At 39.9% G+C, this 25,791-nt stretch overlaps 1 protein-coding gene across 1 annotated transcript in view; it reads right to left on the reverse strand.

Annotated features, from left to right (window-relative positions):
- Positions 1-25,791, reverse strand: part of bmper (BMP binding endothelial regulator) — a 56,791-nt gene that overhangs the window by 21,269 nt on the left and 9,731 nt on the right. The window contains exon 4 of the mRNA XM_065243072.2: positions 1,751-1,833. Within this exon, the coding sequence (XP_065099144.1) occupies positions 1,751-1,833 (83 nt within the window). The remainder of the gene's footprint in view (positions 1-1,750; positions 1,834-25,791) is intronic.

The following is a 25,791-nucleotide window of genomic DNA, read 5'->3' on the forward strand; positions in this document are numbered from 1 at the left end:
CCTAGGTAACCTATGTGTTGTTGTTTTTTCCTTGTCATATAAATAAGCTACGTTTAAAGTACTTTGTTGTTATTTATTATTAGCGGAGTTAACCGGAAGTTACGTGCGGACCGCGACAGCCGCTTATGTTGTTACTGCTGAAACCATCTATATCATCAGGACAGCAGGGGGCGTTTAGAGCTGCTGAGTGGCCATATTTGAAAATTTGTCCTGAAAAATATTTTTATGTGATATGAAGCTCAAATGTAAAAAATAACCTGTGACTTTGATATCATTGCTTTTCTTGATGTCAGGGCTCTGCCACGAGAGTTTGGTTTTATATTTATGTTTTATTGTGATGGCAGAGTTCTGACAGTCTCTTGTTTAATGTGGAGGCCATGCCTTGTTTATTGTGGCATGTGCCTCTGGTGTCTTGTCTTCAGTCCCCGCCCCCTTGTTCTCCCTGTTAATTATTCATTATTGGTTCATCCCGTGCACCTGTGTTACCCTTGTTAAGTTTCCCTATTTAATCTCCTCTTGTCTCTTGTCTTGTGCTGGATCATTGTGTTAATTCATGTCATGTCAAGCAGTCATTTATGTTTTGCAAATGTTTCATCTTTGTCTAGTTTATCATGTTTAGTCAGTGGTCGTATTTCTTGTTTAATGTTGTGTTGCCCCCTCGTGGGTTTTTGGTTTCAGTTTTCATGTTAATAAATGTTATATGTTCACTCCCCGATATCGTCTGCGCTTGGGTTCTCTGTTCCTTGTCCTCAGTTCCTGACACTTGACATCTATTATATCTTTTATGAAACAAAAATTAAATGTTTAACTTTACTTAAACATTTATAACTCTTTTAAACTCTTACCTAACTGGCCTTCAGAAAATAAAGTCCCAAGTGTCTTTTTATAGAATATATCACAAATGTGTCAATAGGTCAAATAGTTTAGGAGCTGTCATTGAAGGATGTCATTTTCATGGTTTGTTGGGAGTGGCGCAAAAGATTAAAGGAATAGTCTATCCTTTTTCCATATAATTTTTCCATTTTATGTTATTACCTTAACTAAGAAGAGTTGATACATACCTCTATCATCTTAGTGCGTGCACGTAAGCGCTGTGGCGTGCTGCGACACTTCGATAGCATTTAGCTTAGCCCCATTCATTCAATGGTACCAAACAGAGATAGTTCCTTTTTTAAATCCGCTTAGAAAAGCACTACGTTTTATTTTGTGCCACCATACTTGCTCGTATAACTACTTGTCTTAAATAGGAAAAACGTTGATGTGTTTGGTCACTTCTAACTTTATCTCTGTTTGGTACCATTGAATGAATGGGGCTAAGCTAAATGCTATCATAGTGTTGCAGCGTGCCACAGCGCTTACGTGCACGCACTAAGATGATAGAGGTATGTATCAACTCTTCTTAGTTAAGGTTAATAACATAGTTTAATATGGAAAAAGGATAGACTATTCCTTTAAGGACATGATGTTTTTGGTTGAGTTAACTCAGGGGTTTGGGTTGCTGCTTTCTATCAATGAACAATTGTGAAAATCGCTAAATAAATATACTTGAATTATATACAATATTGTTCTGTATACTGTAAATTGCATAACACTACAATAACTGTAAATTGAAATACAGCACCTCGTTGGCAACTGTGGTGCCTGTTATGATACAGTATGCGGCTACAGGACGTGTGTCCCCTGTGCTAAGAGCTCATCCAACTGATAACAAGAACCTGGCAGCATTAAATTTTCAGTAATATCGACCGACCTGACAGCTGTATGTGACACAGGGCTTCACAGGGCTGATCCAATAATGGGAGGTGTTAAAGGTGTTTCCATTCAGCTGACAACCTGCAGCAATACATTGAAAATGATCAAAACAAACAATCCAAATTTCATTTCACTGGGAAATCTGATTACAGTTATACAAGGTATTGCAAAGTTATGAGCTAAAAAAATTTTAAATACTCAAAAACAGTTATTTTTTGGCAACACATAATTTATAGGTTCTCATTTTTAAAGATACATTATATTAACTCACATAATCCCAATGCCATTCTAGCTGTATACAACTTGCTTTCATCAGTTGAGCACATTGAATACAAAATAATTTTATGTTAAAACACTGCCACATTATCTTTTTTGCTCTACATTGAAAGCTCCAAAATGCACATACACCCATTATTAAAGTGCACCTATTTCATTGTTAAAATATAACCTTATTTTGTGTTTTTGGTATAATACAATGTGTTTGCGTGGTTTATGGTTAAAAAAACATTATTTTTGTAGCTTTTGTACAAAACTCATCAATCTGAAAAGCGCTGTGTCCCTAATTGGCCAGCTAATCTGTATGTTGTAATTGGCCTGAATACCTTTGTTGTCAGCCCAAAATTTCTGCTGTGTGGCGAACGTGCACGCTCGCGGTGTGAATCACATGCGCTATTCTCCGAGATGCACTTGACGGCCTTTTGTGCAGCGAATTATTTTTTTTTTTTTGACAACATAGTTAAGGCGGTAGGGTTTAGAAACTAAGGCGGGCCGCCTGAACTGAAATGTGGGAAACCCTGATGTGTATGTATACTGCTGTCTACATAATTTACATAAATAACATTTATTTTAGAAATATGACACGTTGATGTATATTAAACTATTCAACAGTAATACCAAATTAATCAACCTTATAAATATACGCAACATAAAAAGAATATTATTAACACAAAACATAACTTATAATACTAAAACAGTGACAAGAAAAATTTTTTCTGATAAATACACTTTTATTTAAAAAAGGTTTTAATTGTTTATTTTAGAATATCCACCCATAATATGCAGCCGTTGCAGACGCGCAATGACTCTTGGGATATCCTCGGCTGTTAAGGATCCATTCGTTCTATCCTCAACAGCGCGGAGAAATGAGGACGCATTTTGAGGCTTCATTCTAAGTATCCTTTGAATTGGGACGGCCTTACTGGCCTTAAGTCGCGCTGCTGTGACGCAATCGGTCTTAAAATACGTCCTTAGAAGGTCGCAGCCCTTGAATTGGGACACAGCTTAGGTCTGGCGTGATTTCCCATTTATTGTAGGAAGGTTACAAAAAGGAATTAAAATGCTAGAACAATGGGGAATAGATTGGGGATTTAAATTTTCTTTGTCAAAATCTAAGGTAATGTTTTTTACCAGAAAGAAGGTACCAGAGAACCTCAAAATAATGTTATACAATCAACCACTTGAAAGAGTAAATAAGTTTAAATATCTTGGAATCTTTATGGATGAAAGACTTACATGGAAACATCATATAATGCATATTGTGTTATGATGGTGTGTAGGATGAACCCAAAAGCAGACAGGAGGTACTATCTGAAGACTTTTATTAAATGACAAAACTGAAAACAAAACCCACGAGGGGGCAAAACAATTTAAACAGGATAACTTAGAACAGATGGATAGAACACTAAACAGGACTGGATAACCAACTACACTGAAACACAAAACTGGATACACTTAACAATAACCTAGACTAAACACTTGATATGGATAAAACTAGACTTGACTTGACTTGACTTGACTTGACTTGACTTGACTTGACTTGACTTGACAGCAGAACACAGTACTGACAGGTATGGTAACAATGCACAAGCACAGGACTAGGGATGGCTCCCGCGAAACTAACGTTTCGACACTGTGTCGAGATCCCGAAGCGTAAATGTTTCGAAACACTGCTCCGAAATGTGATTCGAAACACCCATGTCACGTGATGAAGTGATTCGAAACACCAAGAGGTGCATTTCACAAGTATTTCGAAAGGTGGCGTACCTGTCGAATCTGCTTCGAATCTTAAACTGACAGGGTAGGAAACAAAACAATACCTGCGTTTTTGGCAAGATCAAATACTATAAATTACTGAAAAGAAGTAATTTTTCCTCATAGGTATGTAACACTTAGGCTACTTACAAAAAATGCATGCCAGCAACAAGTGTCCCTTGTGTGAGAATGTTTTCAAAGGCTGGAGAATTTATATGTAAAAAAGTAGCTGGTTGAGTTTATCAACACAGAACAATTTATATATTTGAATAAAGATCTTTATATGTAAACAATGTGGCATATTATGGCTTGATATATTTTATGAATCTCTTATTATTTATTTGGTATATCTCTATTCTATTTTTTTTTTTTCATTAAATAGACCCGAATAGCCTATAGTTATCGACAATTGTGAGCCTAAAAGCTCATGTAGTTGTCAAACAGATGTTAAAACAACAACAAAAAAACATTTTATTATGATGACATAGCGCATGCATTTCCCAGGTTCGATCCTAAGATCTACGCATGAGAGTCGTGAGCACTATCCACTCTCCCATTCTATCACTTGTGTGTCAATCAAACAACATGTGGGATACAATTTGTCAGCGCTCGTCTAAAATCTTGTCAAGGCTGCTTCATGTAAAGACATGCAAACGATCGCTAGGTGTCACTGTGGAGGCGGTTTCGGATTGATGTTTCGAAGCTTCGAAACATACGGCACAATTGATTCAACTGTTTCAGTGTTTCACGAAGCCTCGCTCTGCCCACCGCTACACAGGACAACAAACACAAGGATCTTAAATAGAGGACAACTAATGAGGGCAACAGGTGACAGGAGTTAAACAATGAAGATGAGAACAACAAGGGAGCGGGGTAAAAGAGACAAGACACAGGGAACACGTGGTCTAGTAAACCAATACTGAGACCACGTGAACCCACACAAAACATGGATCTGTCATGATTCTGCCACAAGACTAGATTAAACAAAGACAAGATGGCAGAACCATGACATATTGAATCTAAATGTAAAAAAGTTTTAAACCTTATGAGGATGATTTCTAGGCAACAATGGGGAGCAGACAAACAGTCACTTATGTATATATATAGAGCATTAATCAGATCAGCCATAGACTATGGATGCATAGTATATAGTTCTGCATGTACAACAGCTATTAGGAAACTTGATAGAATACAGTTTAAAGGTTTAAAGGACAAGTTCGGTATTTTACACATAAAGCCCTGTTTTCAGATTGTTTATGATGAAATAGAATGATTTTGACTGAAATTTCGACATATGCGGCTGCCCCGAGAATTTTCGCGTGTTTGTGTTTAACCTCCCACCTTAAAAATGGGTTTAATGGTGCACTGGAACAATCCTTCCTAAAATGCATTAAACTTTCGTTTACAAAGACGTGAAACTCACCGGGTGGTCAGGGGTGTTCACTGATATGCTCACACAAAAATCGCTGCAAAATACGCATTCCAACAGGTTTTATCGTAGTTTTTGCCAACTCCATTGACTTGTATTAGATGTGCTGTGAGGTACAGTATTACTCCGCGCTGGGAACTTTGTTTCTATTCTTGCAATTGGCAATGGCGGATTAGCGCCACCACCTGGGCTGGAGTGTCTTTTATTCAAGCTCTAAGCGGAAGAATGTACGGGTGTAAGGCGTTTGGAAAAATAGGTCCACAATTCAATTTTAATTTATTTTATATAGCGCTTTTCACAAAAGTCAATTGTTTCAAAGCAGCTTTACATAAATAGAAGCAGTGAAAAGCACAGAAAAACGACAGATAGCACAACAAAATACAAAATAAATTTGCTGCGGCTATGACTCAATATTATAAGTGTCAGGATTCTGCCACGAGAGTCTGTTTTATATTTATGTTTTATTGTGGTGGCAGAGTTCTGACAGTCTCTTGTTTCATGTGGAGGTTCATGCCTTGTTAAGTGTGGCATGGCCTCTGGTGTCTCGTCTCTAGTCCCCGCCCCCTTGTTCTCCCTGTTAATTATTCATTATTAGTTCATTCCTTGCACCTGTCTCATCCTTGTTAAGTTCCCTATTTAATCTCCTCTTGTCTCTTGTCTTGTGCTGGATCATTGTGTTGAATCGTGTCATGTTTTGCTGTCTATTGTGTTCATTCAGTTAATGTTTTCATCAGAGTGTTTCTTGTTAAGTCAGTGTTGCAAATTCTTGTTTAATGTTGTGTTGCCCCCTCGTGGGCTTTTGTTTTCATGTTTATTTATAATAAATGTTCTGTGTTCACTCCCCGATATCGCCTGCGCTTGGGTTCTCTTGTTCCCCGTCTTGAATCCTCACAGAATGATCCAGCCAACACTGAACCCAGCAGCGATGTCGGGGAGGTCTGCGCGTTCAGCGCATATGGAGCTGCCGAAGCCAGCGCGTTCAGCGCGGTCGGAGTCCCCGAAGCCAGCGCGTCCAGCGCGACCGAAGCTACGAAGCCAGCGTGTTCAACGCCGCCGGAGCTGTCGGTGTCAGCGCGTGCAGCGCCGCCGGAGCCGTCGACGTCAGCGCGTTCAGCGCCGCCGGAGCTGCCGATGCCGACGCGTTAGCGCGACCAGATCCGCCGAAGTCAGCTCGTTCAGCGCGGCCGGAGCCGCCGAGGCCAGCGCGTCCAGCGTGGCCAGAGTTCCCCAAGCCGGCATGAGCAGCGCGCTCGGAGCCGCCCAAGCCAGCGCATCTAGCGTGCTCTATTAGTAGAAGCTGAAGAAACTCCACTTAAAATGAGATATGATAAATTGTCTTTAACATACTGGGTGCAGAGGTGTCAAGTAACGAAGTACAAATACTTTGTTACCTTACTTAAGTAGATATTTTGGGTATCTATACTTTACTGGAGTAATTATTTTTCAGACGACTTTTTACTTCTACTCCTTACAGTTTCACGCAATTATCTGTACTTTCTACTCCTTACATTTTAAAAATCGCCTCGTTACTTCTATTAATTTCGGCTTGTTTTCTTTTTTTACATTCCGGCTTGTCATCGTTAAAAATAATTTGATAAATTGCATCATCCGGATGAATGCGATTGTGGTTGGATGAGAAGTTTTAACATTCACCATTCCGACACCCTAAGGCAGGGGTAGGCAACGTCGGTCCTGGAGTGCCGATGTCCTGCAGAGTTTAGCTCCAGCTCTAATCAAGCACACCTGAACAAGCTAATCAAGGTCTAAAAAGTCACCTGAAACCTACATGTAGCCAAGGTTTCATCAGGGTTGGAGCTAAAATCTGCAGGACATCGGCACTCCAGGACCGACGTTGCCTACCCCTGCCCTAAGGTTTGTACACAATCCCCGCCCCCAGCTGACTGCAGATGAAAAGCTTCCACCTGTACGCTGGACCCTTTTCCTACAGCCCTGGTGAAAACACACATCAGTTCTCTTAGTCCCCTAATATACAAATCATCAACCTTTCTCTACACACTGGTCATGTTGCATCTGATCTTAAAACTGCTGTCATCAAACCACTTCTAAAAAAACCTACTTTAGACCGTGAAGTTCCTGAAAACTACAGGCCTATTTCCAACCTTCCATTCCAGTCCAAAGTTCTAGAAAAACTTGTTCTTGCCCATCTACAGGATCATCTAAATTCAAAATTTCAGTCCGGTTTCCATACGTCCAGAGTTCAGAAACAGCTCTGATCAGGGCCACCAACTCATCTGCCTGATTTAAATAGTAATTCAGACTTTGGTAGCTGCAAACACACTGTCATTAAATTGTAATAACTGTCCATGCGAAAGCCTTTCCAGTTGGCTTTTTTATTTGGAAGGTAGGTCTTTCTTTACGAGAGCCACCTAAACAGTCAAGTTTATTTTAATACCAGTGGTGTGTCCCCACTTTTATGCACATGATTGCATGTTGTCGCCGGAGCACACACCCAGTAGCTATAAAAATTGTGATGTTAAAGTGTTTTAAGTGTTTAAGTGACCTAACTTTACCTCCATCTCTCAGATTCTACAATCTGAGCAGTCTGCTTTTGTAACAACTGTGGAATATGACTTTTGTCAAAAAAAAGGGAGAGAGAGTATATCAGTGGAAATGTACTTCTCTCACTTTTATTTACCTTCCAATTTTGAAAAAAACTTTCAAAATGCAGCAGCTATTCCCCTAAAACTGGGAGCCTTCAAGTCTGTACTATAAGCAGTCTACTCGCAATTATTATCATGAAAATCAATTGTGCACTTATGGGAGTGATATACTGAAATGTTGATAGGAACACCTTTGAGAAGAAAGAAAGTGCTGCAGCAGGAAAAGTGTGTTTAACAATAAGGAACACTGATAAGGAACAGGTGGAGCGTAATCAGTGGGCCGCAGGGAAATATGGGAAATGGAGTTCTGGTAAGAATTCAGGCATTCGCTCTGACTGAACACCGGGGGCATTAGCGCTGACATCCGTAACAGTCAGAAGCAGCATTTAAATGGAATAGTAGTAACACGTTAACACGGCACAAGTCAAATGTACACAAAGTACAAACTAGAGATAAAATGGTATGAAAATTTTACATCACTATGACACTTCCACAGATTTCTACTGGTTTCCCATACACACCCAACAGATCTAAGTAACTTAAGTCAGTCTTTGTGCCAAATGATCAGTCATCTTTATAAACTGAAAATGTATTACACTGCAAATACCTTAAAATAATAATTAAACTAAATCTACTTTAACAATGATGCATATATGACAACAGCAGGCATAATAGTGCTAATGTCCTTTTTTAACATGATATTGCTGTGTGACAACTGCACTTTATTTTTACTTTTCAAACATTTTCTTTATTTTTTTATTGGCTTTTGATGTGTGATAGGAAACAGGAAAAGACTGCTTCTTGTACCAGAAATTGAAACTGTGATAAAGGTGTATTGCCTGATGATAATGCAGAGAAATTTGCAATTTTAACCAGTGTAACATCCCTCCTCATTGTATTGCCTGTCAATGGCATCATCTGTTTCTGCTTTAACTGCTGTACACATCTGTAGAGTATGAAACGTTTTTGCGGACAATATTAAAAAGGAATTGCAAATTAGGGGCCAAGCCCGCAGGGCGGCAGGCCACTATTGCGTTTGATGGTTGTCTTATTATTATATTTCTTCCTCCCCAATGGGAGTCTTTGGCAGCCCTATAAACCGTACATAGGAAAATGATGAAATTTGGCACACTTATAGTGGTCCTAAATAGTCATGTGACCAACTATGGGGTCTCTAGCATTAACTCTATAGTGCCACCAGCAGTTTAAAAATTCAATATTCAATTGGTTATAACTGTAGAATAATTTGATCAACAAAAACTCTACCTAGTACATCTGATTGCTCTTCACGCTCATTACAATGAACACCTTACATTAAGACTTCACCCATTACAGTAGCGGCCATTTTGAAAAGTACAGTATTTTGTTTTTTCGCTACTACTGTTGCAGCGTTCATTGCATTGTTACGCAATTTGGCACAGATAATCACCGAACAGAATTTTGATTTTTATCTTTGTTCAAAAGTAATAAATGCGTACATTTATCGATGTCGACCTAAAATTTGTTCTGAGTCATTATCTCGGTCATTCTTTGATCAATTTAAATGAAACTTGGTACCCTTCATAAGGACCATGAATTGGGGTACCATGCCAAATTTGAGGACAGCGCCACCTATGGGTCATGAGATATGAAAAATTGCTATTTTTGCCCATAACTATTGAAATGTTTGATAGAAAATTATGATCTTGGTGTCTATGGATTCCTTGGCTCATGACAAATCTGTCGATATATTTTATGCCGGAAATGACCAAACGCTTAGGTTACTCACGTAACCCCGGTTCCCTGAAATAACGAGAACGAGCATTGCGTCAGTTTGCTGACGCTATGGGGGAAACTCCTGTTTACTCCACGATTGAAGCCTATTGGTTAACGTCTGTAGAAAATACAGACCAATGACATTTGAGCCGGCGCGGGGGCGTGGCACATGTCCTCATATAAGCCCGGAGTCATACGTCAAGAGCTCATTATTATTCGACTGAAGCGCACAGCCAAATAACACTCGCTACGTATACGTTTGTAGCACGGCCAGCGACGCAATGCTCGTTCCCGTTATTTCAGGGAACAGAGGTTACGTGAGTTACCTAAGCGTTCCCTTTCAATACGGTTCACTTCGCATTGCGTCAGTTTGCTGACGCTATGGGGGAACGTAATCCCATCCCGCCGGTCATACACAACGGACTGAGGTGCCCTTACCGGAGAGACACTGCATGTGGCCCTATACCAGCGTGTACATAGCTCTAGCGAGCGTCAGTGTAAGCACCATATATGAGACAGTAATACGCATACAGTGAAGTTTCAAAACGCACCATGATGCATATTAAACAGAGCACGAGACAGCGGGTTCCCTGAGCGCGCCGCGTGCTGTGCCTGGTTTATTAATAAATAGCCATGACAGTGAGCTCGCAGCGCACCATGAAGGCATACAGAAACGCAGTCGCATAAAATATTAAGCCGATAAGACCTGTGCTTGTAAGGCAGGGACATCCAGGCTGTAGAATCTGACAAACCGGCCGCATTACAAATGTCAAAGATAGAAATCCCCGTAGACCAAGCCCATGATGAAGCCATACTTCGTGTGGAGTGGGCTTTTAAACCAACTGGACTATGTTCATTCAGGGAGGCGTAAGCCAAAGCAATGACTTTCGACGATCCATTTAGATAGCCTCTGTTTAGTGAGCGGCATACCTAAAGAGTGGTGCGCGAAGCTTACGAACAGCTGATCTGACTTGCGGTATGAGGCAGAGCGGTCCGTTTATATTCTTAACGCTCTGACGGGGCAGGGTTTAGTCTGGGAGCGCCTCTGAGGAATTTAATGATAAGATCATGTTTCCCCACGGTGTGACCGGTGATAAAAGGGCGTGATTCGCCGTTATCGCCGCCACATATACTTTAAGCGTCGAGGGCGCGCGACCACTGTCCAACATTTCCTGTAGAAAGGAGAGAATATGCTCCACTTTACAGGTGTTTGGGTTCAAGTTTTTCGTCGTGCACCAGTCAGAAAAAATAGACCACTTCTGAGCGTAAAGGCGCCTGGTAGATGGGGCCCCAGCTTCAGTTAGAGTATTTAACACACGTTCTGAAAGGCGAGATGGTTACCGTTCAGAGACCAAACGTGTAGATTTTATAGCTCCGGCTGTGGATGCCATATTGCCCCTCCCGCCTGAGAAAGGAGGTCCTTTCTCAGCGGTACTGGCCATGGTGCTGATGTTTTCAGCTGCCACAGGTTGGGAAGCCATGGTTGATTGTGCCAAAACGGGGCGATCAGAATTATCGCGCATTTCGTCTCTCTTATCCTCTGAAGGACCTGTGGTAACAAAGCCACTGGAGGAAAAGCATATAGAAGACACGCCGGCCATGTTTGCGACAGGGCATCGTGGTGTTTCGAGAAGAAGATCGGGCAATGCGCGTTCTCGTCTGATGCAAACAGATCGATCTCCGCTCGGCCGAAGATGGTCCATATTTCCTCGACCGTCTGAGGATGCAGCCTCCATTCTCCGCTAGCGTAAGGTGGACAAAGGTGACAGGATTACGGCGGGGAGACGGAGCACGCGGGGGGTGAGCCGCCGTGGACTCAGTCTCGGGGCGCCTCTCGACTTCACGGCTCCGCTGCTGTTTAGGCGGGAGAGCACGGGAAGCCTTCCTCTTGAAGACATCGAGGCGGGAGCGCAGCACCGCGATAGGAAGGAGCTCGCAGTGGGCGCAGCCCGCCTCGGTGAGCACGGACTCGGCGTGGGCAGGACCCAGACAGAGGACGCACTCGGTGTGGAGGTCTTCCACAGGCAAAGGGCTTGGCATGAGCCACAATGCCGAAGCGGCATTATCTCAACGCTGGTGTGTAGCAGTCCGCTGCAGTGCTCAGATCGACGGTCGGCTTCTGTAAGGGCTTCTCTTCGGGGGAGCGAGAACGTTCGCGCTGAAGGAGAAAATTATTGAGCTCTTGGGCTTATATGAGGACGTGTGCCACGCCCCCGCGCGGGCTCAAACGTCATTGGTCTGTATTTTCTACAGACGTTAACCAATAGGCTACAATCACGAAGTAAACAGGAGTTTCCCTGAAGGTACCTGGGAAATCTGAAAACAGCGCCACCTAGGGTTTATAAACTATTTAAAACAGCCTCTAACTTTTTAAAACTTTGTCTGATATTCATTTTCTTTGTGAATTTTTATTCACTGGTTTCCAACATTCTGTTCATATCTTATTTCATAGCATATGTGAAGTATCATTATTTGTATTTTACTTTATAATTTTTCTGGTATTATTTCGTTTGTGCTCTTTTGGTTTAAGTCTCATATGTAACAAGTATGATGCTTTGGCGGTTCAATTGTTTTCTTGGTCAGCATTGGACTTATCGGTCCTTCTTTCAGCATGCAAATAAATATTATACTTCAAAATTTTCATTTATTCAATATGTGCATTTTCATCTCTGAGTCCTGCAAGTTTTCATACATATCTGCTACATTGCATTCTTCAATTGCATGTCCTTTTGGCTTCATGGTGTGCTGCAGGACCATTGTTGCTTGGCCCCGTATCGCTGCTTGCAGCTATATTTGTTTTTGCAATTGTGTTTCCTACTTGTGGGTGTAAAAACTGTGACTTAATTAAAACTCAAATGCAAACTGTTTGCATTACCATTAACGCTAATGTACAATATATGCCAAATGTCAAATGTAAAATCAAAAAAAAAAAAAATTAATACATTAAAAACTGCCAGCTCAACATGTCCGCTCCCCTTCTCCCTCTCAATCATGGGAGAGGGAGAGTGTTACTGCGCAGAGTCGAAGTACTCCCAAAAGTCATATTCCGCCATACAATATAGTTACCCTTTAAAATCAGCTTAGAAAAGCGCTACGTTTTATTTTGTACCACCATACTTGCTCGTATAACTACTCGTCTTAAATAGGAAAAATGTTGATGTGTTTGGTCACTTCTAACTTTATCTCTGTTTGGTACCATTGAATGAATGGGGCGAAGCTAAAGCTATCGAAGTGTCTCAGCACGCCCCAGCGCTTACGTGCACGCACTAAGATGATAGACTATTCCTTTAAGGTACACAATTGGTCCTTAGATTATAATATTGTACCCCATAAGGTACAACATTTCTATGTGTTTTATACCCATAAAGGTACAAAAAGGTACCTTTTAGGGTACCACCCCAGCGACAGAAAAAGGAATAACTTTGTACCTTTTTTTCTGACAGTGCAGTGTGTTTCTTAAATCATAAAAGACTAAAATGCAATTGTATTACTAACTTTGGCCTTCTTTTTTTAGGTTTTAAATGCAGAAAGTCCTTATTTTTGTTACTTTTAGTAATTTTATTGCAAAAAACCATGAAAACATTTCATGTCCTGTGTTAAAATGAAAACCTGAAATATTTTAATATGTTATACTTCAATAAATAAAGATTTACAGTTTTTCTCCATTGGTTTGGCTCATTTCTTGAAACAGAAATTACATTCTCAAAACTCTAAGATAATTTGGCAAAACAGTCTTACAGTTCAGCTCAACACTATAGCTTGCTTGCAAAAGCTCATATATTTCCCAAAACTGTTCACTCATGCTCCAAAACTAAATTCCTTTCCCATATAAAGAGTCAGTGCCACAAAAATGGCAAATATCCTTCTCAACTGCTTGCCTCATTTCTTGAAACAGACCGGACGTTCTCAACACTCTTTGTGCTTTTGTCAAAATAAAGTGGATAGTTCGGCACAACACCATGGTTCACCTGCAAAAGCTCATACCTCTCCCAAAATAGTTCACTCATGTGTCAAAACTAAATATCCTTCTCATTTTAACAGTCAGTGCCCCCAAAATGCATCGTCCCTTTGGCATTGTGTAAGCACTGCAAGTCGAAATGTTTAGATGTTTTGTCACTATGGCAGGGGACCATTGAAATATCTCTTATGTCCACCTTTCAGTCTTAGCCCTTTATTGACAATGGTTACTGTACTGTTTTTTGTCTAGCTAACAGAATACAATTGTGTATAAAACTGAAAAAAAAAAAAAATGATTTTAGGGAAGAGTAGCCTCCAAGGTTTGACACCACACATTGCACTCACACTGCCAAGGAAATTGTAACGACTTTTATTCACACACAAAATAACTTCCATACACCAGACCAAAATAAAATATATAAAGCATAATATACTCTAATATAAACACAAAAAACAATGAAAATTATATGCAGCCTGCTGTAAATAATGCGGGAGTTTCAGAACTAACATTTCTTCACTGGTCGCTGTCCTCACCCTTCCTCTCCTGGCCACCATCCTCACCCTCCTGACCATCCACACGCTGCTGTCTGTCTGGCCACAGATTCTCATCCACATCACAGTGTATTATTCTCCCTTGCGATGCAACGAGGGAACAAAACGGCGTGCCTGTCGCAACCATCCCCTACACTGATCTCATGTAATATCCTAACACGCAGCAGCATTCATCATGGAGCAGGGACCTTTGATTTTGAGCCCTATGCTCATATATCTCCACCTCCTAGAGGAGAAAGACTCAATAGGATTGAGGAAAGGAGAGTAAGGTGGTAGGAACACCATGACCATCCTTGGATGAGTAGTGAACCAGTCCCTGATTAGCAGGCCACTGTAGAAATTCACATTGTCCCATACAATGACATATTGTGGTAGGTGAGGCCCGACAAGACCTTTCTCATTTTGAGGGATCAAATCAAAATGAAGGCGGTCCAAGAAGATGAGGAGCATCTGTGTATAGTATGGGCCAAGACTGGGGATGTGAGTGGCCACACCATTCTCAGATATGGCATCAAACATAGTAATATTGCCCCCTCACTGGCCTCGGACATCCACCGTGGCCCGGTGGGCAATAATTTTATGGCCACATCTTCGGCCCTTGGCCAGGTTGAAGCCAGCTTCATCCACAAACACGAGGATGTGAGGGGCCTCGTTTCCTTCAAATGCCATTATTCTCTACAAAAGCGTAAACTGCTACTTTGTTAGTCAAGTTTTAGTTTTACCTGACTGTCAATTGCTGTAATAAATTTATCAAATGTTCAAAGCATTCATATATGTTATTCATGGTATTATGTTCTTGACCAATTTTGCCAATTGAACAGACTATTGTGCATGTGATGACTTTACAATGAAATGACGCTGACACATTTTGGAGTGAACAACCATTAGACTGAGAATCAACCAATCAGTTTAGATCAACAAGATCTATTCACTTGGAAATTGTGCTAAATGTAGGCTACCTGTACTTAATCAGTTGCAAAGATGTACTGAGCTATTGAGACATGTACTTAGATATTCTGTTGAACACTTGCCAAGTGGTTTGGAGGTTTGTCCATGTTGTTTTGAGAATGTAATTTCTGTTTCAAGAAATGAGCCAAACCAATGGAGAAAAACTGTAAAGCATTTTAATGACAAAACATTCAGATCTCATTCTGTTTTATAATCAGATGTGATATCAGCTAGTGAAATATCAAGTATATAACACGGGTACATTACTTTAATTCATGCTTATAAAATTGAATTTTGATAGTGATTGGTTATGGAAGGACGGGGGATGACTGGCTTGGGTAATTTTCGTAAAAGGAACTTTGGTACCGCTCGTCTCCTGACTCGCTGACACTCGTGGCTGACTCCGTTGAGCCACCCACCACACTATGATTTTTTTTGTCAGACAGATTAACATTTTTATATTGTTTTACAAGAAATACAAAGCTTACAAAATCTTTGTTAACCTTTTGAAGAAATGTAGGTTTTATGATATTTTTATGAATAATAGACTGCATTACTTTTATAATACATTACCATAGTCAATAAGTCAGCTAAATATTCATATATAATTTTTCTGATCGAAATATCAAACTGAGTAGGCATTTAGCATACTTCATTGACTGATTTATAAAATAATATCTTTCTAATAATACACAACTGTTTAAAATAATACACTTAGGATACAGTTGTAATAATACACTTATAGCGTTTGACATGAGAAAGACAGAGCCGGCGCCAGACCATAACTAACAGGGGGGCATTTGGCTTCCAACGGGGGGCACGCAATAGCAACAATAACTTGCAAAAACAAGACATTAAACAACAAATACAGTGCAAGCACACACTCATAAAACTGGTACAGACTGTCAGTTCATTTCCTGTATAAAGTGCACAGACCACAAACTATGCGCAAAACTATTGAACTTCGACCGCGGCGTGAGCGCAAGCTGTGCTCTTCTGCGCTCGCGCTTTGCTCTCCGCAACAAAAAAACGCCCTCGCGCGGCGCAAGCCATTGAAATGAATGGGTTGCATAGCGCAGCGCACACCGCGTCCTGGCTTGAAAAAAGCCGCTTTACCATAATCACGTCGTAATGCTGTTAACGGTCTATAGCCACACTTCACATTTAAGCTTACGTAATTTAAAACAACGCTAACTTACCTTTAAAATAGCTGAAGACGGCGTGTACGAACATAAACTTCCTTAAAACAGTGTCCTGTAGATTTGTAAATTCCACCTCGACCTCTAGTTTGAGCCAGTCTGTGTTTGCATGAAGTCAGATGAAGCAGGCGGTGCTGGTTCGTTCTAAATGTTCTAATATCCATATTTTACACGATCCATAAAATGCCGCGAAAAAACACATTGCTAGTATCAAGTCACAAATATGCTAAAGACGTAAGACGGTGAGACGCGGCAATACATCCAATCAGAGAAACTGGTCTATTTTAATTAAAGAAAACATATATCAACTATATTTTCCTCATTTGATTACATTACAAGTCACGAAACATTCAATTTTTTAATTTATTTTAATTATTCTTGATATATATTAAATTAATAAAAAACTTTTTAGGGGGGCACAACAACCTGTTTGGGGGGGGCACTGCCCGCGAATGCCCCCCCTTGGCGCCGGCCCTGGAGAAAGATCATATCAAAACATTCTGCCATATTATTACTGACAAAATCAATTGAAGGTCAATAATCAATTAATGAAGACCCGTTCCTTTAATATATAAAACTCATACTTTTTAAACATATAACTGAGGTAATATATAATTTAATGTATACATTTTTTTTCTGCGTTATCATTTTAGCTTTTCTTGTGCTCCCCCTTGTGGCTGTTTAAGCGCCAGTAGTGAAGATTGTTCGACTGTGAGTGACGTCGCTTCCAAATACAAACACGCCCTATACTATAACCCCACCCCCAACACTGTGATTGACAAGTTTAAGTGCAAGCATTGGAAATGCAAAGGGGATTGCAATTTCATTCGAGATTTGGCAAGATCCGTACTTGCGTACTTAAGAGGAAGTGAAATAGCAAATGATGAATTGCAATTGAGATTGAAATATGACAGGGTCATAACTCGAAAGACATAGGAAATTCAATTGAAAATGGACTTTGATTTTACATTTGAAATTTGGCATATATTGTATGTTCGCGTAAATGGAAATGCAAACATTGTGCATTTGCGTTTGAATTAAGTCACTGTTTGTACACCCACAAGTAGGAAACGCAATTGCAAATACAATTTGCAATTCCTTTTTTAATATTGTCCGCAAAAACGTTCCATATTAGAGTGTTCGATTTCATGTAATACAGATCGATCAGAGTATGACATCAAAATCTTGCAAGAGCCATACGAATGCAGTAGTATCGAATCATATGTCAATCGATCTCTGCGGCACCACATACAGGTCGAACACTTATGGCAAAAGACTGCAACTCATTAAAAATGCAGTAGCTGCAGTGTCTAGCTCTGTGTTACTCTGTGTACTCAGTACATTGGTCCCTGGTTGTACCAAAATGAAGTATTGGGGTGTGTTCATACTTGTAGTTCCGTTCTATTGGTTCTTTTGGTCCGGAACAAAAAAGAAAACAATTTATTAAGTCTTGGTTCGCTTAGTGTTCATACTGGCATTTTATCAGTGAACCTAAAGATAACAGACCTAAATGCGTAAGAATAAGGTCATCACTTGATTGGTCAGTTTTGATGACGCATTTTATGAGACGAAACTCTGAACATCCACAACAACCATGCTGCATGCATTTATTCAAAATATCAAGGGCCCTGAGGTGTGCCCAAGTTTTTATTTCATATATTTTTAACACTAATTGTGTGTTCATACTACATGTTTCTACATGTTAGAATAAAATGAACTCTGGTGCGATTGATCGGTTGTGGTTGATTTTAATAAATGTGAATGCTGCCACCCAAACTCTGGTGCGCACTAAACAAGCGAACAGAGACCACTGAAAAGGTGGGTCTCTGTTCGCTTCCATTATTAGATTGACATTTAGGAGGACCAGGGTTTCCCGAAGAAAATTTGTTAGTTAAGGTGGTAGGGTTGGGCGAGTGGGCGGGGCAGAGGGTGTGGCAATCAAAGGGTATGCGTCATGATGAAAATTTAAATATTTTAATAAAATAAATAAATAAAATATTTATTTTTAAAACACTCAAATAAAACTTAATTTTGAAGAAACTATGACAGAAAATGAACACATACTAGATTATTAATGAATAAAATGTTTTTACCTCTAACAGGAATACAGTAGCTGCGTGATGAAGTGAAACTAAAGGGTTAATAAACACAAACTGAAACAGATGTTGAATGAAATATACTTTATTGTCCCTAGTAGGGAAATTTGGAGTAGACTCAAATCAACATTCTTACATCACCTGATACACACAATACATTAAAGAGGACATAATAAAAAGAATCTGACAACACTATGCATACAGAAGGCATTCATGTCTATATAACATCATAAAAGATTAAAAAGTGTCACTTCTCCATATTCAGCAGTCTAATAGATACTGGCACAAACGAGTTCTTAAAACGGTTCAGTTGTAGAATGTTGTAGAACGTCTGGCGAACAATGATAGATAGCGCAAAAATTGTAAAAACTGATTATTTCCCACTATTAATTACATTATCTTAAAGGAGTGTAACTACTGTAGCATGTAAATAATGCACATAAATAAAGTGAGCAAGAGTGCTCAACAATTATATCTAATCAACAGGCACGTGAAACCCTAGCAGATTGCTCAAACAACAAAATCACCAGCTAACTTAATTTAAAATTGCAAGAACTATAGACGAATACAATAACAGGTGTTTAATAAACCCAAAACATAAGTCCACTTACAGTTCTCACGGACATGTGTTTTATCAACTGGCTATCCTCCAGACATGACGGACCACGTCTTTATCTCATTTCAGCCGTGTGGTGCGCGTGCACGCTCACGGTATGAAGTGCGTCTGCGCTATTTTTCGAGATGTTTTATCAACAGGCTAGTTATCCTCCAGACAGTGACGGTCCGGACCACGTCTCTTTCTCATTTCGGCCGTGTGGCGCGCGGCCCCGCTCGCGGCATTTTGTGCAGCAATTTTTTTTTTTGGACGACCTAGTAGGCAGTAGGGTTTCCAAGCTTAGGTGGGCCGCTTTAACTAACTGAAATATGCTGCGGGAAACCCTGAGGACATACATTTTTTTAGGCACACTCTTTTCATAAATGAATCAATTACTCTGCTTACATTATGTCAGAGGTGTCAAACTCAAGGCCCGCGGACCAAATCCGGCCCGCCCCCTCATTTCATCTGGCCCGCGAGAGCTTACAAATTATTTTATTGTTATTATGAGTTAAAAAAATGTCCTACATTGATTTTTTTAGCAGCCACAAACACTATTTTTTTTGTCCCGCCAAAGTCTTTTTGTAATGTAATTATAGATAACGTTGATGATTGCATGAGAGAGAACAAGCAGTGCCCCACACACGCGCATTACTAGAGTGGCCGTGTCTTTATGCGAAGGCTGCAGCGTCCGGAGGTCGCATTACCAGGCTGCATACGTCATCAAGACTGTCTTGTTTCAGAATATTAACAATTATAAAGTTGAGGATTATTCTTAGTTTATAGTAAATAGTTGTAATATGCGTATGACTTGTGAATGTAATGGTCAGTTAACTTAAATAAACCAGGCTTGATGACGCTGCATATGCGACCCCCACAGGCTGCAGCCTTTGTATTTAGAAACGGAGAGTATCTGCTCATTCTCTGTAGAATGGTTGTACTCTATACACTTTGTCATTATTTGCCTGGGCTTCTACTTTCAAAGCTAGGTATTAATTGAGTTATTAACAAAACCAATAGAAATCAAATGCAGAGAAAATTATGCATTGTACAGTAATAAAAGAGTTGATACATTAATACAGTCGTTCAAATACAACCGGCCCTTTGAGAGCAATCGTAATGCTGATGTGGCCCGGGATGAAATTGAGTTTGACCCCTGCCTTAGAGGTACCAAATATGTACCTATTTAGGTACAAAAGTTTACTTTTAAAAAGGTACCGCCCCAGTGACAAATTATGTACCTTCATGTACCTTTTTTCTGGTAGTGCATAACGGGTAAATATTAGACAGAACACACCGCTGGGTTAAAATTTACCCAATGCTGGGTTGTTTAACCCAACTGTTGGGTACCCTTTCAATACGGTTCACTTCGCATTGCGTCAGTTGCTGACGCTATGGGGGGAAACTCCTGATTAATCCACGATTAAAGCCTTTTGGTAAACGTCTGTAAAAAATACAGACCAATTGTGTGCTCTGTTTATCCAGAAACATTCACACGTAATACTGTCGGTTATGCGACCTCACTGTAGTGGCGAACGGTATTGAATTCCTCTCTAAGAGCAATTTCCGTGCTTACTATACTGTGTATTGACACCCCACGGCTGTACGATGTCTCTAAACACTTTTGCCTAACCGACAAGCAGTCAATATACGCACACACGGCCCGCTGTCCATAATTATATTGACGCTAGCCGAAAAACCTCGGTTTGGCGATCCACTCCCGGGACACCGGGCTGGATTCTAAACAATAATTCAGACGTTTCTCGCTGAAATTCGCTCGCAGCCCACCCCAGTTTTTCCGCTACAATACTGACGGTGCAGGCGAGCACGGTCTTACGGCTGTTATTTTCTCTCCCTAGAAAGACGGCAGCCTCAGACTTTTTCATGGCTCCAAGCGTTTGAATCGCTCCCTCTCCGGACGGCCACTCAAAAGCTTACAGCCAAGCGGTTTATGACGTTTTTTGGCCATATGTCATGTTTATATCAGTGGATCCGAAGACGCTCACACCTCCACTCCGCTCCAATACTCTGAGAAATTAAGGGTAATATCAACCTCAAGCGAGCTTGCTACCCGCCACAACGAGTTTCGTTTATGACGCTCGGAAGCGAGCCTAACACCAGAGCGCGCTCACAGTCAGACGCACGGCATCTCGTTTAAGGCGGGCTCACATACCCCCCTAACGAGCCCCAGAAAGCTGAATATTGTGGCATTCTGTTCATAAATGGTAAATGGTAAATGGACTGCATTTATATAGCGCTTTTTTAACAGACCTATGGCCATCCAAAGCGCTGTACATGTTGCCTCACATTCACCCATTCACTCACACATTCATACACCGACGGCGGTGTCAGCCATGCAAGGCGCCATCCAGCTCGTCGGGAGCAGCTGGGGTTAGGTGCCTTGCTCAAGGACACCTCGACACTTGGTCCAGTGGAGCCGGGGATCGAACCACCAACCTTCCGGTTTGTAGACAACCTACATGAACCACTGAGCCACTGCCGCCCCAACATAAGACCACTTCAGTTTGACTCAGGGCTGGACTGGGACAAAAATTCGGCCCTGGCATTTTGGCCCAAACCAGCCCACACTACATATAATTACAAACACCACCCATATTTGCACGCCTTTATGTATAGCAATAGCAACTCTATAAAAGCACTAAACCCAATTAATAGCAGCTAGAAAAGAGTGAGAGTTGACACAACAAACACTTCTATTGTTATTATATAAATGCAATAAAACTGTATAATCCACACTTATGAATCCTAAAACAAGCTTCATCCTTAAAACATTTGTAAACATTTTTGTTAGGTCCTAAAATACACTATTCAGTACACACTGCAGCCTATAATAAATAATGAACAAAACAAAAATATTCCTAACTGATTAACTGTCATATTATATGTTGATTACAGTTTTTCTGAATTGCTAAACCACTAAACCCCAATCTCTGAACCAAATTCATAGCGGCCTAAACACATTTGTCAAATCATGCACTCTTTTTGCGAAACTCTAAACACAAATTTCTGATTAAAACACACATTTTACACTGCAATGAATGCTAAACACAGGCAGGCAAAGGATGAACACAACTACAACACAGCTGTCATCAAGCAAACACAACAACTCAAAATTGTACACACTTTTTTCTAATGGTATTCTTTACCAATTGTGTGGATTGTAAACAGTCAGAGAGGCAAATGAAGAGTATGATGAAGAACAGGACACCAGAGACCATACACTGCCATTTACACTGGGGACGCTGGGGACATGTCCCCACCACTTTTTGAAATGGCTGATTTTGTCCCCACCACTTTTTGAAAGCATTTGGTTAAAATGTTCTGAAAAATCAAGTCATGCCTTTGTGACCCTGGTGAAAAAGTAGTACAGATGGATTAAAGTTGTCCGTCACTAGAAAATTGCAAAATTATTAAATTCACTTTTCATAAAGACGACGTGTATTAAGTGGGATGTGATCAAAGCCTGGAGTGGACCCCAATCACGTTCCTCTCTCCACTGTAAGCGTTCGAAGGCTTTGATGTTTTGGAGATCGATAAAGGGGTAAAAGACCAATGGAGATTGACTTGGCTTAGCGAAATGATGAAGATTGGCAAGCCTTTCAGTTCGCGGGCTAAAAAAACGAAACAGCCAGGTACCTTGCGTGCCTTTGCACAGTATGATTAGGGTCCTGTATTTTGAGGGTAAGTGATTTCTCCCGTATGTGATCACCCGCCTCCCGTTTTTGACTGCTATGCTGATCTGACCAGTGGCTGATACAACGGTTTGTTAAACTCGTAGGTAAACTTCATGTGGTGCCACAAGAACCAAGAGGCAGATGACATCCAAATCCTGTGAGAGCGATTGACGAGAATAATAAGAGGAGACTGCTTCCGAAATGCTCTCGCGGCACTTTGATGTCATCCACCTGTCGGTTCTTGCAGTTCCATTTGCGTGTGGTCACAAAAACTTAACATTTGTACATATATTTAAGCACCGCAGTTTAAAAACAAGTGATTTTAAGCCATTCAAACACAAACAACAGTGCTGTTTCTGTGTCAGAGGAGTATGCAAGTTGCGCATTCGCTTCTCATTGAGCTTGTGTTGTGAGTATTTTTGCCACTTTATTGGCCTTAAATACAAATATGCGTCAAAAATCATGTCTTTGCAAATATCTTCATATAAACACGACCATTTAGGTCTTAGGAGAAAGTAAACAGCAGAAACATTGCGCATAAAATAGCACATCAGCGTCACCTCTATTGTAACATAATATTTTGTTGATAAAGGTACAGTCATCAAATTTAAAACTGTCACTATGGTTACAGACATCCTGTGCGAATTGTACACGAGTTTGACTGGAGTTAACTCGTTCAGGGTTTATATTCATACATAACGTTACTGTATTAGAGCTGTGACTGTAAGCTGTTGTGTGAACAGAACAGACCCTGGATTATTAGTTTATGTGTACTGAATAATATGATATGAAAAAGTTGTATTTGATCAGTCAGAAGAATTTTTTTCACTTTAATACATGACTTCCATAGTGTACTTAACATGCTTTATTTTCGCACACTAATTTTGTACTTAATATAATAAAAATTCATCTTTAGTACTTCTTAAATTGTTCTTAAGATCATCTAAGTTGTGCTATTTTGAGACACCATAAATATGAACTAAAATGTGCTAAAAATGTATTTAAAAAATGCATTTAGGTACCACTTGTACTAGTAAACTTGAACCCATCTTTGTATGAAAGCTGAGTTCAAGTTTAATACAAGTGTTAACTAAATACATTTTTAATACAGATATAGTATGTTAAAAGTGCATTTTAGTTCATATTCATGGTGTCTCTAAATAGCACAGAACATCTTAAGAAGTACTAAAGATGAATTTTATATTAAGTACAAAACTAGTGTGCAAACATAAAGCACCTTAAGTACACTATGGAAGTGTACTACTTTTTCACCTGGGGACTTACGACTAGTTTTGTGGTCCAGGGTCACATATGTTGCGTTGTATGCTTATAGTTTTCTTTTACATATGTAATGAATTTCATTGTAATTATTGACTTACAGTTTTTCTGAATTGCTAAAACACATTTTTTGGAACCATCACTCATTTTCTCAAAACCTTAAACACAAATCCCAATTTTAAACAAAATTCACAGAACCCCTGACTCTTTTAGCAAAATCAAACAATTGCTTCAAAACCATTTCACTTGTACTCAAAATCAAACTATGCTTTCAAATCATACACACATAAGTCTATAATATAAAACACTACAAGCATCCATTAGACACTACCTTAAAAAATGGAAAACACAACATCCAGGAGTTCTGCTTACAGAAAAATACATGTTTACTGTACATAACAACACACTTGACAAATACTGTTAAAATCTCTATTACTGTAATCACAAGTTTAGTTCAGTGAATATAGTGAATACTTTACTGTAAGTACTGCAAGTAATAGTAAGTTTTCAATATTACTGTAAGCAGCACTTGTATTTTGTAAAAAGTCAGCAATCCAACTGCAAATTTTGCCAATTGCATTGTCTCTGGTGTCCTTTTCTTCCTCATACTCTTCATCTGCCTCTCAGACTGTTTCCAATTCACACAATTGGTAAAAAATACCATTAGATAAAAGTGTGTAGAATTTTGAGTTGTTGTGTTTACTCGATGATAACGGTGTTTTAGTTGTGTTCAACTTTTGCCTGCCTGTGTTTAGTATTTATAAAATAAGTTCATTGCAGTGTGAAATGTGTGTTTTAGTGAGAAGTTTGTGTTTAGAATTTTGCAAAAAGAGTGCATGATTTGACAAATGGGTTTAGGCCACTATGAATTTGGTTCAGAGATTGGGGGTTAGTGTTTTAGCAATTCAAAAAAACTGTAATGCGCTGCTGTTTTCTACAGTATGGTGCTTTGGCACTATTCATTTGAGCTGGTGTTGCAGGGACTGTTATATGTGCAGTCGACATTGTTAAGGGTTTTATGCTGAGTATTTTTGTGTTGTTGACTGGCCTACGCTATGCCCATCTTTGATGCGCCATTATTTAGTATTTTTCCCATACTGCTGTAATGTTTTTTCATCTGATCTTTTGTCCCCACCACTTTTCAACACAAACTGACGCCCCTGCCAGAGACGATGCAATTGGCAAAATTTGCAATTGGATTGCTAACTTTTACAAAATACAAGTGCTGCTTACAGTAATATTGAAAACTGATTATTACTCGAGGTACTTACGGGAAAGTATTTACTATATTCACTGAACTAAACTTGTGTGATTACAGTAATATAGATTTTTAACATTATCTGTCAAGTGTGTTGTTTTATACAATAAACATGTATTTTTCTGTAAGCAGATCTCCTGGATTGTTTGATTTTGCTTGAGAAATGATACGTTTTAAAACAGACAATCAACGAAAAATCTACGAATCAGATACACTTCGTAGTCACAGAGCAAAGAGTGCAATTATTTTATTGCAGCTTTTCACCACAATTTTGTGTTTTTGACTCAGTTTTATCAAGGGGTATCTATCTACACTTGTGTTTTGAAAGCAGTTCTGCTTACCGCAGGCACTACACTCTCACTTCTCTCTCGTCTCTCTCCCTCTCCTCACTGACACTTTGCGTGCTGGTGCTGCCAGTGCCGCCGCCGCCACCATCATCATCATCATCACCAGCGACGCGACTTGAAGAAAACAGTTGTGTAATTTTAACACATTTTGCAGCGTCTGCCTGAAAAGCCTGTTTCTTTTTGTCGCGCGTTTTTTCTCTATCTCTCTATTTTGACACGTGAACTGACTGATGATGCACGCTCGCTTGCACAGAGACCAAAGCGGTGATTGGGCCAGC

Source organism: Paramisgurnus dabryanus, chromosome 13, assembly GCF_030506205.2.
Source record: "Paramisgurnus dabryanus chromosome 13, PD_genome_1.1, whole genome shotgun sequence".
NCBI classification, from domain to species: domain Eukaryota; kingdom Metazoa; phylum Chordata; class Actinopteri; order Cypriniformes; family Cobitidae; genus Paramisgurnus; species Paramisgurnus dabryanus.